The sequence below is a fragment of the Phoca vitulina genome, unplaced genomic scaffold, assembly GCF_004348235.1.
Source record: "Phoca vitulina isolate PV1807 unplaced genomic scaffold, GSC_HSeal_1.0 scaffold67, whole genome shotgun sequence".
Classification (NCBI taxonomy): domain Eukaryota; kingdom Metazoa; phylum Chordata; class Mammalia; order Carnivora; family Phocidae; genus Phoca; species Phoca vitulina.
Genome location: NW_022589770.1, coordinates 5,699,743 through 5,715,489, shown reverse-complemented (window position 1 = coordinate 5,715,489; position 15,747 = coordinate 5,699,743). Strand labels below are relative to the sequence as shown.

Here is a 15,747-nt window from a genome sequence, read left to right as displayed (position 1 = left end):
AGTCAGCTAAAACAATACAGGTTGGCTGGGGATCCATTACTGGACTCTGATGAATTGTGTCCCAGCATCACAAACACAGCTTTTCTTTCATTATGGCATGCAGCTGAGTTCTAACTCTGGATAGCAGATATTGTATCTGTGTCGTCAATCAACCTACGGCAACTTTTGAAGCAGAGGAGAATCTCGGGATTAACAGAATGTGTGTCAACAACTCAGTAGCAAATCTCTTTTGATGTACTTTCGGGACAAATAATGTAACTTACTTTAGTTAGACAAGGAACAAGAAGGATCAGTACTTATTTTGTTTGAAAACTATCATGGCTTGAAGACCCCTACTGGAAGACTGGATTATGCTTGTCTAGCTCAGGCCTTAGACAGGGCCCCGAGTAAAAGCCATCATTATGTTATCTTTCCACTGCATGCACACATTTTTCAAATGTGGCCCGCTGTTTCCAGTTTTAAATAAAGAGTGCTACGGACTTCACATTTATACTTACATTTCTTCACAACAGTTTGACATCTTTTCAATAGACGTTGTATCCTATCGAAAATTAAAGAAAAATTATACTCAGATGGAACAAAGTTATCAAGGCTTTATCCTATATCTACTTTATGAGGCTTTTCATCAGATTCAGAGAATATTCTAAAGATTTAAGCAGTTTACATATGGGTACTAAGAATTTTAAATTAACCACATACATTGCTGAAATCCCCTTGACAAAAACAGAATGAACATTACACTGTGCCCAAAAAAAAAGAAAAAAATATTCAATTACAAAACCTCACAAAAATTGTAGGAGTCTCACTTTATTAAAATATCTATTACATTTGCTTTCTTTGATAATTCTTTTAAAAGTCTAGGATTTATTTTTAATTCAACTGTCAGTGAATATGCACTAAAAAATAAATACCAAAATGACGAATTAAAGGCACTAATGAACAGAAAACTGCCAAGAGCCGAAGAGGGCTACTGGTTCTGGATTTCTATAAACAAACACAAATCCAACAAGGCAATCTATGCATTTGCCATATTACAGCATCGATTACTCTGAAAAGTAAAGTGAAACTATTTCTTTAACAGAAAAATCAGTATCTTCATAATAATACAATTTCTTATTATATGTTTTCTATAAAGCTCTAACACAAGTATGTAAGCGAAACAATTCAACAAAGAGAAGACAATTTTTAGACATGCTGGTTTCATTTACATTAAGAGAAAATCCATCACGAGGCTGAGAAACTGTGATGGTAAGTAATAGCCAGAAAATCAAAACACAAATCACACATCTTATTTTAGACATATATTTACATTTTAAACATACTTCAAAGTACTACAAAAGAAAATATGTTCTTTTAAATATATGAAGAACGTAAGAGAAGTTTTCCTCCTCTTATCCTCTACTTTAAGAGCTTGCTCACATATGGCAGGTGGACTACACTGTTATTAAAAGGAACTATTCATGCAGATATCTGAGATAGCAACTCCAATCCCAAGAACTTCGGCTGTAGACTCTCTTCCAATGGTACTAATAAAAAAACACGGACTTTAAAAAATTCTCCTTACAGCAGTGACATCAACAGCTCACAATATTAAGTTCTTGATGTATGAACAGTTGAATAACTACTGTTAGCCCACATACGAGAAAAAAATCTATTTTGTTAGATGACAAAGTCACCAATAGCAGTGTTTCATTTCCACATTTCCTGGGAATTTGTGACAAGACTGTAGATTAGCCACATATTCCATATTCATTAGTTTTCCTATCATGCTTTGAAATTCATGGTGTCCAATGACAAGTCTATTTATAATTAACTTTTCTCAGTTTTGTTGCATAATTTCCTCAAAATAACGTTTTACTTTGTGACAACACAGTCTGCAAATACATGAGAACGTTGGTTACGGGCTTAGAGGAAAGCGGGGCCTCAGCTCCACATCTGTACGGAAAGTGAATGAAGTCATCTGAACGGTTCTTAGCACTGATGGGCGACACGTTGCCCCCAAACGATGAAGGCAGCTTGTGCAACCAGGCGAAGGAAAAGACAAGACAGAGGTCTGTAAGTGCTCTTAGGACGTGTAAGTAAATGGCCTCAAATCACATTGTGGATAATACTCACAAACTATGTCGGGATAAGAAAGACAACTACAAAGTCAGACTAGTACACCTAGTATAGTAAATTTTTACTATGCATAAATTTACAATTTGATTAAAACTTTGAGGTACTTATTTGTGGTAATAAAAGAATCAACTTCAAAGACTTTGGATTTAGACTTCATGTGGGAAAAGCTTTTACTTCCAAGTGCTTTTGACATCTTTCCAGAATCTGGTTCAAGAAATAAGTAGAATAGTACCTGTTAAGTCATTATAAACAGATGGTTTATTCTATCAAAGAATGTGATGTTTACCATGACTTTTTGAACAGGATTTGTGAGGCTAGCCAAGAAAGACTATTTTGTCCCCTCTAGAAATAGCAAATGCTTACCTCTCTCTGAAACTCCGCTATCAAGAATACTGTTATAAGAAAAAAATACAATTTGTATTTGAATAGCCAAACATGGCACAAACACGTCCTTGGCACTTATAGAACGTGCTCAGAACAACACAAGTCAACATGCTATCCCATTCGTAAATACAACAGGAACTGCAAACCAGAGGAGGAGAGAGGGTTACTAATGGCAGAACACTGAAAACCACAAGTTAGTGCCAAAAGTGGCAAATGAGGTTTAATATACTTTTTTTGCATATGTTGCAAAGCAGGGAAATGTGGACTATTTTAGAAAGAAACACACTAAAAATAATTAAAATAGATTTTGGTGCAGATAATTTCATTCAGCATAAACGATTCAATCTTTAGTGACCATCAGGAAATGACCAATAAGATACTTGCCATCTTTAAGGAGTATAAATATAATTTATAAATCCTTAGCTATACATAAAACTCAGCTATCCAGAAAAATTCGTTCTTCAAAGAACGATAAGAAACAAGTTTTTATAGTATGTTGTCTATAATCAGGATAACTTAACCTCCAGAAAAATATTTATGTCACGATGATGGGTCTAATGACCAAAATATCTAAGATTTCCATCAATCTGCCTAAGAGATATATGAAAATCCTTTCCTATTTTATTTTATTTTTAGAGAGAGGGAGAGAGAGAGAGAGCACATGCAAGCCACTGGGGAGGGGCAGAGGAAGAGGGAGAGAGAATCTTAAGCAGGCTCCACACCCAGCACAGAGTGGGACTCGAACTCACAGCCCTGAGATCATGACCTGAGCCAAAATCAAGAGCTGGACGCTTAACCAACTGAGCCACCCAGGCGCCCCTGCTTTCTTATTTTAAAAACTGAAAGTTTCTTTGCTAAAAAAGAATAAACTGGAAACAGCAAGACCTATATGGGCCTTGCCTATTTTATCAACCGATACTTTATCTTCTGCTGGCTGATCTTACCCTAAGAAATGATCTTTCAGGTTCAGTCTAAGAAGATAAGTTAAAATATCCCAACTTATCCCAATAAGATTGTATCTGGAATGGGGTGGGGGGAGTTCCTAACAGAAAGGGAGAGGAAAGTACTTATTGTCTGTTAGAAAAATTAGGAGCAGTGGGAACCAGAGAGCAAGAATTTATCACCAGACATTTCCTGGTTAACAGTCCTGAGAATCTGGCCCTCTTGGAATAGACAGCTTGATGATACAATCCATCCAACTGACTCATCCTGCCTTGAGTTCATTTTCACCAAGCAACACTGCCATATATGTTGTCGTACAGGAGAAAGAATGTGCTGGGAAGTCCTTTGGCACACCTGACGACTGCACATAGGAGGATAAACAGTCAATCTGGTTTATACGACTATCGCTTTGGAGTCTGAAATTAAGAGTCACTGCCTCTGGACCTAACTCTGGAAATGTTTTCAAAATGGAGTTTCTAGACCTGCCAGACTGAAAACCTGATGCAAGTTAAGAGCATTCTATCACAAAGACACAAAGACAGTTCAATCTAACCTCGATGACTGCCTACCACTCTTTATTCTTACTTTACTCTGTTGCACATACCTTATTCAGTGATTCTGTTGATTTAATCTGGAGTTAGGAACTTTTTCACAACTAGAGATTATATACCTATTTTATCTATTACTAATGCCTATTAATTCTAAGACAGACTTTTGTTTGACTTCCTAGCCCCTCTTATCAATGTAGGGACAGCAGCTTTGTTATTTTGCATAGCACCTAGCAGCATATGTTGTGTCCAGTGGGTACTCAGTATATGTTTGCAGCACTAAGCTCACTGGACACGGACAGAAATAGCACGAGTCCTTAATTTTTTCGTTGCAATCCAAAGAGAGAACATTTCCTGTTAATCACAGCTCTCTCTCCTCCTTTGAAGCCAGGAGTCACTATATTCCTCATTTGAAATAATCGGTTCTTTAAGCCAAGAGAGAACATTTCCTGTTAATCCAAAGAGAGAACATTTCCTGTTAATCACAGCTCTCTCTCCTCCTTTGAAGCCAGGAGTCACTATATTCCTCATTTGAAGTAATCGGTTCCTTAAGCCTCTATCGCCAACAGAGGACCAGCTATTTTCTTTTATCAGAGACCTGGAGTTCACATAAACATTTAATCAGTCATGGAGCCAAAGTGAGAAGGCAGTAGAGCTTTTATGTGTAGTCACTGAAAATCTCTTTCCAAAATAATTCCTGTATTTCTCTTCATCAAGCCACTTTCTGGCTGTACAAAACCCCGGGAAAGTTACTAAAACTCTGTATCTCAATTTTCAAATAATAACTCCTTACTCATAGATTTTGGTAGCATTAAATGAGTTAATATATGTTAGAGCCCTTAATAACTCCTCAATAAATGGCAGTCCTACTTTTTACTGATATTGCCTGCTATGCTTTTTATTGATATTGCTTCCTACTACACTCTTTTTTTGAGAGGGCTTAGAGATATAGGATCTCAATTACATCAGAATATAACTTCTAAAAGGTGGATTTTATAATGAAAGATAAAATGACAAGGACAACGGGACACTACACAGATAAAATCCAATGTCCACGAGGGGCTTACAATCCAGTTGAAAAAATAAGTACTACGCACATAAGCCAGGATTCATTTACTCGTTTATCCATCTATCAAAAATCTACTACGGACCTATGATAACACAATCCTTAGCATCAAGGAGCTTACAGTCTAGTGAAAGCAGTCAAGTATACAAGATAACCATACAGAAATACACAGAGAATGCCAGAGAGAATGGTTACATACAATAACACATTGTGTAAGTCAGCCTTATGCTAAACATTTGAAACAGCTGGAAACTATGCTCCCAATCAACACTCCAGGTCAACTACTCTTAAACATTTTTCATACAAAATTATACTTTCAATAAGATTTTTGGTTACCAGTATACTGGTAAGATGGGCTAATGTGCCTCTCTGGCTAAGATTTAGGGAGTAACTAATATATTGACAAAATGTGACAGAGAAGTATATGAATTGTTGTGAGAAAGATCTACAAGTTAACTATAAATATAGGATTCAGTATTTTCTCCAATCCTATGGTAATGTATTAAAGTCAGACCAAAAATTCATGTAGATTCAGAACATGAGAAAATAAAATGAATGTTTGGGTAAAAATGCAAGTAAAATGAAAACTCTTACATGTTTAGCTTCTTTACCAAAAAAGGCATCGATTTAATCACTCAAGCAATCAGTAATGCTTTGAGAAAATTAAAATGGAGTATTCCTATGGAAGAACTTCTAGCAATAGATTTAAATAGTTTGTAATTACTTGTAATTTTATCAGAAATACAAGGAGGTTACGACATTGAGCCAGAGAGATGACACAACATAAATATATTTTTCACAAAGGAACATGTTTATGCTAAAGAGCAATCCAATCCCACACATAATAAATTTGATGCTAGCAGGCATTTTTTAAAAGAATGCTTTTATATTACTGTGCAATGTAACTTAGTAATTCTTTGGTAAAGGGGAACCTAGGTACTATAAGGTTCTCTACATATTCAAAGTTCAAAGAAATATTAATTAGCCAATATTTGTGTATAATATTAAAAGCATGTAAGAAATGGCACTTAAAATCTTAATGATTCTTCTAGGTTTTTAAAAGCCACTGAGAAGATATTTCATATAATATTACAACCAGAAGTATTCTATTAGAAATTCTTTTTGTTTTTCTTAAACAAAAAATATAATTCAGAAAAGCAAAGAAAATGCTATACAGAGCACCCTTTATAAAAATGTAAAGTGAGCTGGGCTCAGCATAATTAGCAATGATTTCCATATTTGCAATGCTGATTTGGAGTTGAGTAAACCAAACATAATTTGTACAGAGATCGTACTGAATGATGTTAATTCACCACATTGATTCAGTGGGATACTTGGCAAAATTTAATTATAAGGATTAATAATCTCAGGACTATATTTCTGGGTACATATTAAAAGGCAGGTAAGCCCACTAATTGTCTGATTAATGAGAATGCTATTTAATAGATAATCTCATTTAAACTAACTGAACATTTTGAACATAAGATACTTTTCATTGCATGAGATAACCAAGTTAAAATTAAGTCACCCCTGCATTTGAGATTCTTTCTGTATTTATTTAAGTAATCATGAGTCAGTATGTGGTGGGGAGGGACATTTTCCCCCTTTTAATTTGAAAAGCTTTACTTCAAGCTATCTGTAGCAATTTGAGTAGAGTCCAACAATAGTACCTGTGAGACCAAATGCAAAAGCTCAATTTTTTTTCTTTGAGAATTTAAAGCAGAAAACCACAGCTAAATACATCTTCCCCACCCTACCCTCAACCTCACCACAACTGAGAAAAGCACTATGCTCCAGAGACTCCATCAAAAGCTTAAGCTATTATATCAACTCCACGGTGCCCAGAAAACAAAAACGCCTGTATACAAAATCTAGATAAACTGTCAGAGCACTGTCACGGTACACAATAGCTCACTGTCAGAAGCTCACCAGAAGGCGCTGTACCAGCTGCTACAGCGCTTCTTGATGAACTCTCCCCAAGCCCAGGGACTGAAAACATGACTAACACAGTCATCCAGCACCATTAGTACTGGTGCTCATCAGAATGGACATTATTCTTGGCTGTGTGTGAACTACTGCTCAATGAGAAATTCTGACAACATCAATTACATTAATAACATCACTATCCATTTCATTCGGAAACAAACAGAAAAAGGCTAAGCAGGCTAAGTAAGGAGTAATTAGAATAATCTGTTCCCTAAATAAAGAATGCTTCAAAGCAGGTTGCTTTGGAAACATTTTAACTTCAATATTAATTTTAGTAAAAATGTACAAACATATATTTAAACATATGTCTAAAATTAAATCTGAAAATAATCAAAGGTAATCCTTTAAAATTGGGTTTAAGATTAGTCTATTCCACAGAAACATCTGGTTGAGTTGAGATCTTTTAACCTTGGAAATGAGATTAGAAATCCACTGTTTTTAAATTTAATTTCTAGTTATTTTATCTGGGTCACAGATAATCTGCTCTTGCTTAAATCTAAAACATCAGATAGTCGTCACTGTGATTATCCTGTTACCTTCTACCATCAATAAGAAGACAGGATCTTCCCTCTCAAGTGGACAGAAATGATTTATTTATTCCAAGAATAATGGGAAAAAATTACTGAAAACGGATGTGCTGCTTCCTCAAAGCCTCAATCTAAACCTAAAAAAGACAGCATTTGTTTTGCCTGTTTGTTGTCTAAGAGGCCTATATTCAAGTTATGTAATGACATAGTTTATATAATGAAATAATACCCCTACCAGTGTTTTCCCAAAATGCCTCCTGGTCTTTGGGTGCAGGAATAGGGGAAGGAGGAAGACTTCAGTGGAAGGATTAAATTTACTGTGATTCCTTCTCCTCCTTTTCTTTCTTATGCTACCCAACAAATTCATCACTTCTTTCACATTGTGGGAGATGCATGGATTCAGATTATGACAGAAACATGCCCAGGTGTGAAATTTCCTGTGGATAGTCTGAATTTTTTCATAAAATGAAAACAGCAAGCATACTGTATTAAAAAAAAGTAAGCAAAATCTCTATATTTTTAACTTTAATTAAAATATATTTTATTTTATTTAAATACTAATAATTCATTGGATTTAAAATTAATACTGAGGTTTAACAACCTTAAATAATTAAGCCTTAAAGAGCCTTAAATCAATGTGAGGAAGAGTACACTCTGGAAACCTTAAAAGAATTTTTTTTTTTAATCCAAAAAGAGTGATGCTAGAAGGTCACTATGAAAGCCCAGGTAAATGGAATTGAAATTTGCTGTAATTGTTCAAAGCGCTTGGATTCAAGAGGAAGTAGAGTGAGTAAAGACTGGACTAACAAATGTATACTTTCTCTTAACACTGCATTCTTTTTTGAATGTTTTGCGAATATATAATTTCTACAGACATCAGAACTGTCTAGTACAGAGTATTCTGAGAGGGTACTATATGTATACAGAAAGGAATGAAAGTTTTGGAGAAAGCATTATAGAACAAATGTGGTTTCTACTTAGTTTTAGAAATATCAAAACATCAGAACCAACCTCCCCATCTTAAGACAATGAAATGCTGTTCTGTATTATAGCAAAATAAAAAATCCTGCAATTTGAAAAATATTAACATGCTGGCAATATGGAATAGAGTCAGAACAGAATCTGATATTACACATCCTTTAAAAACCAAGAAATTCAATAAATAATTTTAGGGTCAACTCAGAAGTGAACACTCAAATTTTAGAGTGGGGATTCTTAAAGATTTTGAAGCTTTTGCTGCCAAACTCCTCTCTCTCAAGCTTCTGAGGCTGCTGGGTGAGAAGGAAATTGCTGCCCCCAGCTATAAACCCCAACAGCCCTTATAAGTAACTTGTACTCTTAGCAGCAATGTCCCAAATGTCCATTTCCAGTCATTCATCATAAGAAATCAAAAAAAATCTGAGAATTCTTATTCCAGGAGATATAAATATATACCAATGATTTTGGTAAATCCAAAAGTGAAAATTCACAAAATGCAAGTATAATCTGGCAATTCTGACATGACTTATAGACAGACTATAAAGTAATTATGAATTAGTATAAAAGTAGAGAAAAGATTTTAGGCAAAGACCTACTCTCATCTTCACCACTATTATTAATACCATGTTATTTATCATCATTAGAGAAGTCGTAAGATATTAGAAAATATTTCAAGCTGAGTAACAAAAATAATTTAAACAGACATTATACAATCCATGAACAGCCAATAAGAACATGAAGGGGAAAAAAATGTAAACAAGCATTTAGCTCTATTAATGATTTGCATGGTGAACAATTAGCTGCCTGCAATTTATTTTGATATGTATCGAAACATATAATAGATGGTAGACACTTTGACATGAGATAAAGCAAGCATTCTAATGTTAATTGTAGTTGGGTAGTCACTGTAAAATTCTTTAAAATTTCCTGTGTGTTTAATGTTTTTCTTATAAAACCTAGGGAGGAAAGGTTATTATGAGAACCTTTTAAGTATGCAAACACAGGTCATACAAGAATACGTTTTCCCTCCATTTCTGACTGCATTCTTCCAGTTTTATTCAGAGGCTAGTCACCACTACCTATCTAGCTCCCCACCCCTAGGCAACCACTCATCTCCTTTCTGTAGAAACAGAATGCCTATTCTGGACATTTCATGTAAATGGAATCACACAAATACAGGGCCTTTCGTGACTGGTCTCTTTCACTTAGCATAACGTTTTCAAGGTTCATCCATGTATCAGTCCTTTACTTCTTTTTATGGCAGAATAAGATCCACTATATGGATATTCCACATTTTGTATATCCGTTCATCAGCTAACAGATACCTGGATTGCTCCCAGTTTGGGGTTATTATGTATGAATAATGTTGCTATAAATATTCATGTACAAATATTTGCACGGACATACGTTTCATTTCTCTTGGGGATATACCTAGGCGTGGAACTGCTGAATGAAATGATCATTCCATGTTTAACTTTTTAAAGAACTTCCAGACTGTTATCTGTCTGCACTGTTTTCCATCCCCTCTAGCAGTGTGTGAGGGTTCTGATTCCTCTACGTCCTGACCAACCTTATGTTACCATCTTTTTTATTACAGCCATCTTAGTGTGTGTGAAGTGGTACCTCATCATGGTTTTGATTTTTATTGCCCTGATAACCAATGATGTTGAGCATCTTTTCATGTATTTGTTGCCCATTGGTATAACCTCTTTGAACGAATGTGCATTCATATCTTTTGGCCATGTTTTAATTAGGGTTTTTTTTTAGTACTGAGTTACAGGAGTTCTCTATCCTAGATATAAAAGCCCCTTATCAGATACAGGATTTACAAATATTTTCTCACATTCCATGAGCTGCCTTTTTACTTTTTTGATCTCGTACTTTGAAGCACAAAAGTTTATAGTTTTATTTATCTACTTTTTTCTTGGTTGTTTGCACTTTTGGTGTCATATCTAAGACATTATTTCCTACTCCAAAATTTACTCCTATGTTTTCTTCTAAGAGTTCTATCATTTTAGATCCTCACTTAGGTCTATGATCCATTTTGAGTTAATTTATGTATATGGTGTGAGGTAAGGGTCCAACTTTACTCTTTTGCATGTGTATATCTAGTTATCCCAGCAGCATTTATTGAAAAGACTTTTCTTTCCCCCGTTGAATAGTTTTGGCACCCTTGTTGAAAATTAGTTAACTATATTTACATACATATATCTCTGAACTTTCAGTTCTATGTCATTTATCTATATGCGTATCCTTGTGCCAGTAGCACACTTTTTTGATTACTGTTACTTTATAGTAAGTTTCGATAACATTTTTTTCTCACTATACATTGTTTTCACTGAACATATTCTGGTAAACACTTATGCTTACATACACAAAAATATGCTATACATAATATAACAATGGGGATCTTTTATAACATACCTGATTATTTACACACGTCAATAAATAGTTTCTACAAAACAAATGTGTAGAGGTTGATCAAAATGACTGTGCCTTTTAAGGTTTAATACACACTGACAATTAACCCTTCAAAAAGGTTATGCCAATTTACCCCCATCAACGATGTATGAGAAAACCTTAGCCTACATCTTCTACAATGCAGTATATTACCAAACTTTTAAATCCTTACTCAGTATAATTTTTCTCACTTTTTGAACTTCTCTGTTGTGATAAATCCCACTTGGCTAATAAATACATGCAAAAAAAATAAATAAATAAGACCCAATCACTAATAAAATGTTTCTAACCAGCACCTCCATTTTTTGGAATTTATCTTAAATAGTCTTAAATTGTTTAAAGAGGAAAAAGAAATGTTCAAAGCAGTGTTATTTGTAATATAGAAAAAAAGATTACACACTAGATGCTGATCAACAGGCAAAGTGTTAATATGGTATATTCAGTAAACAGAGTATATCCAACTATTAAAAACTATAAACATGGAGTCTGTAGGCATATAGAAATACGCTAATTTTTAAAAGCAGGATACAAAACTGTATATATACTCTGTACACTGATTGTAACTATGTTAAAATTACACAGGCATATGGAAACGAAAATATATAAATGACTATGTGGTAATTTTCTCCTTTAATTTCTAAACTTTTTGTCACTTCTTAGAATTAAGCTCATAATTAGTGAATGTGTTCATAAATACATTACATTAAAAAATATACTTACTGTGATGATGCCAATTAGTTGAGTATAAAAAAGTCCAGTTATTCCAACTAACATAGTAATGCCCATAAAGGCAGCTAGTCTCATTATGGCCAATTCATGTCTAACAACAAAGAGGTCCTATAAGAAGAAGAGAGAAGACAGACTTAAAAACAAATTGAAAAGTTACTTATAATTGCAATAACAGTCAAGAATTAACCCATAACACTGCCCCTTATTTCCTTAAAAAAATACTGTCCCCCTTTTGAGTTTATTCCACTTAATCATTATATAAATATTTGAAAATTTCAAAAATAATTGTTTTTAATTCATAGTAGGAAGCCAAAAAATAGGATTTTTACTACTCTTGTGTCGAAAAACCTCAATCCTAAAGTTGCAAATTAGCCACACTTATTTACTGTTTGTAGCAAAAAACAAAAAACAAAACAAAACAGAAACCTCCAAAAAAAACAAACAAAACATATATAATCTTTGGTTACACAAAAGGAAATTTTATTATTATACTGCTAAAGAGTTTGAATGCACAAGCATGATTCATAGTATTAAAGTTCAGGTGACCAAGATACCCAGAGATTATGTGACTTAGTCAAAGTAAGGGGGAAATATTAATGATAGGATCGTGTGGACAAGTTCTCTTTAAGCCTACTTCATTCATCCATCCATCCACCCAAACACCACCGCCAAGCACTGTGCTAAGTAATAGAAAAGTAAAAATGAGAAAGATATGGTCCATACCCTGAAAAAACTGCAGCTTATTTAGAGAGAGAACCCAATTTTATGAAACTCCAAAACAGTGTGATCTATGTTCTACCAGGGATGCATGCAGAAGACTGTGGAAACATCAAGCAATGCCTAGACAGGAAGGAGACATGTAAATGCTGTGAGGGAAAGCTGATTTCCTGTCTCAGGGCATAAAAATGAGTGTCTTGAGAGTGAACCCTAGAAAGTGGCGGAAAGACAGGCAAACAAGAAGCATTTCATTTACTCTGTTACCAAACAGACAGACTAGAGGAGTGAGATGGAGTTCTGGAAACCTACAGCTGCTAAACTCTGCAATAATACTTCCACAGTGGACAGAAGCAACAGATGAATGGGAAGGACCCCCAAAACATAACCACCCACATGCTTTTTTAACAGTGATTCAGGTTAAGGCTTAAAGGTATCCTGGTAGCAAATTCAAAAATAGGGAGGTCCGGGCTCCCTGCTCTGCTGGAAGCCTGCTTCTCCCTCTCCCGCTCCCCCTGCTTGTGTTCCCTCTCTCGCTGTATCTCTCTCTGTCAAATAAATAAATTTAAAATAAAATAAAATAGGGAGGTCACCGAACATAATGAGCTTGCTTAAAACAAAAGAACTGATGCTTTTCGATGTATCACAGTGACCACCCACCAGACTCAAGCAGAAATCTGAGTGTACACCCAAACCACTCAATTCATTGGCTTGGAAAAACTTAAACTCCACCAAGACACTTACGGTGCTGTATAGCAGTCAGATATTAGGCAGTCATTTCAAATGCTCAGTGAAAAGAGCCTAACACAGAGTCCTTACCAATCATGTAAAGATGAAAAGATGGAGCTACGTATGATACAAGAAATTAAGTGCAGAATGGAGCACTGGGTGTTATACGCAAACAAGGAATCATGGAACACTACATCAGAAACTAATGATGTGATGTATGGTGATTAACGTAATAAAAAAAAGTTAAAAAATTCAGTGCAGTAAGTTCTGCTATAATGCTGTTTGAAAACACAAATTTGTTCCAACATGGTCCATACATGAAACAACTTGAGCATAGCAAGAATTCTGTGTTTGCTTACTGTGATTTCATCCGCGAGAAACCCTAGATGAACATGGAAAACTGCACCCAGCTAAATTAAGGCCTATGGGGATACACAAAACACATGCGTACACCCGAACACCTACTGACTACCACAACTGATCCTGTGTTAGAAGCCTCACTCATCCACATCTGCTATTACACCTTTCCGATTTCAGATGACTCTCCTTCTGTTACTTCCCAGCATGTCACTTACTGTAACCCATCTCACGCCCACTGCCACAGCAACATGGCAGGTCTCTTTTAAGATAAAGTGTCAAGTTTGGTACCGTATTTATGTATTCCTTAACTATTTAACATGTGTGAAACCGTGCTGCTGATTGTATTAGGTTCTGACCCTTCTGAGTGTCACTGACAAAGTTTCTGAGTGTTGTGCCTCCATCTTCCCATAAGCTCTGTGGTTTTCACTGCATAATTTTGTAGAGTAGGGTGAATTTCAGAAGTGTACATATGGGGGGTGCCTGGGTGGCTCAGTTGTTAAGCGTCTGCCTTCGGCTCAGGTCATGATCCCGGGATCCTGGGATCGAGCCCCACATCGGGCTCCCTGCTCAGCGGGAAGCCTGCTTCTCCCTCTCCCACTCCCCCTGATTGGGTTCTCTCTCTTGCTGTGTCTCTGTCAAATAAATAAATAAAATCTTTAAAAAAAAAAAAAGAAAAGAAAAGAAAAGAAATGCACATATGGTGTAATAGTAGAGCTTGGTGTAGAAAATATACCATATATGACGAAATAAAAAGCATCTTCTCTTCTCCCAGTGAAAAGCTTTTTTAAACAAATTTTGCTACCTAGAATTTATAAATGTTGGGGATGATAAGACTGTAAGATCTAATTCTACTATTACATTTATTCACTTGGTTGCACACTTATATTTAAGAGTATTCATGTAAAACAGTAAAATACTTTGAGAAATTTCTTTTTATCACTCTTAACATTTTCAAAACACAACTGCATTCCAAGATTACACACACATATTTAACATCTTCAGTACTAAATCCAAATCTTGGTCATTTAGCAAAGTTCTTCAGAGCACAACATCTTCACTTTAGATTTTTTTTGACTTAGCACTTTTGGGATCTAAAGATTCGCTTGGAAAACTTTATCCAAATCACAAGAACCCTTTTGCTATTCGAGATCTTTCCTACATATTCAGTGTTATGGCTGAATGTGTCTCCCCCAAAATCCATTATGTTGAAGTCCTAATTCCTAGTACCTCAGAATGTGACCGTATTTGGAGACAGGGCCTTTAAGGAGGAGACTAAGTTAAAACAAGTCCCTTAGGGCTGGCACTAATCCAATCTGACTGGTGTCCCTATAAGAGGAAACTGAGAAACACAGACACAGCTCAAGCACAGAGGAAAGACCATGTGAGGACACAGCGACAAGGTGGCCCATCTGCAAGCCTAGGACAAAGGCGTCCAGAGAAACCCAACCTGCTGGCTTGCTCTTCGACTTCCAGCGTCCAGCACCACGAGAAAATGAGTTTCTGTTGTGTAAGCCTTCCAATCTGTAGCATTTTGTTATGGCAGCCCTAGCAAATGGATATAACAACTGTATTCCTTTATCATTTTCATTTTCCCCATTTCTTGTTAAGAAATGTACTTATATCCAGGAAATACATAAGATGTAAGTTCAGTTTAGAGAAAAGTAACACCACCCTCTCAAGAATGAGAACATTTGACAGTATACAGAGCTTCATCTGTGCATTCCTTCCCCATCACATTCTCTCCCTCATCCCTACCCTGAAGGTAAAGGTTACTGACTCATTCTTCATACCATTTGGATACTACCAAGTTTTAGTTGTATATTGCAGATACCTTCTACTCTGAGTCTACCTTTTCACTTTCTTTATGGCATGTTTTGATAACTCCAAGGGCTTCAATTTAATGTAGACCAATTTATCAATCTTTTCCTTTAGTGCTTTTTATTTCCTGTTAAAAAAAGCCTTTCCCAATCCTGAGGTAATAATGGCATTCTTCTATATTATCATCCAAAGCCTTTAAAAGCTCTGTAGCTTTGCCTTTCAGATTTAGGTCACTAATCCACCTGGAATTGATGTTTATTCTTTTTGTGCACAGTGAAATATAGGGGTCTGAATTTACTTTTACTATATGGATATCCATTTGTATTTCCTGAAAAATTTTAATTAGTCTTTCAAGTTACAGTACACAATCAGATACACACACATACAC

At 35.4% G+C, this 15,747-nt stretch overlaps 1 protein-coding gene across 12 annotated transcripts in view; it reads right to left on the bottom strand.

Moving 5' to 3' along the window:
- Nucleotides 1-15,747, bottom strand: part of ZDHHC21 (zinc finger DHHC-type palmitoyltransferase 21) — a 64,489-nt gene that overhangs the window by 3,125 nt on the left and 45,617 nt on the right. For all 12 annotated transcript variants that reach the window (XM_032392278.1, XM_032392280.1, XM_032392281.1 and 9 more), the window contains 2 exons: nucleotides 11,730-11,846; nucleotides 498-541 (listed from right to left, as the gene is read on the bottom strand). In XM_032392278.1, coding sequence (XP_032248169.1) covers nucleotides 498-541; nucleotides 11,730-11,846 — 161 coding nt within the window. The remainder of the gene's footprint in view (nucleotides 1-497; nucleotides 542-11,729; nucleotides 11,847-15,747) is intronic.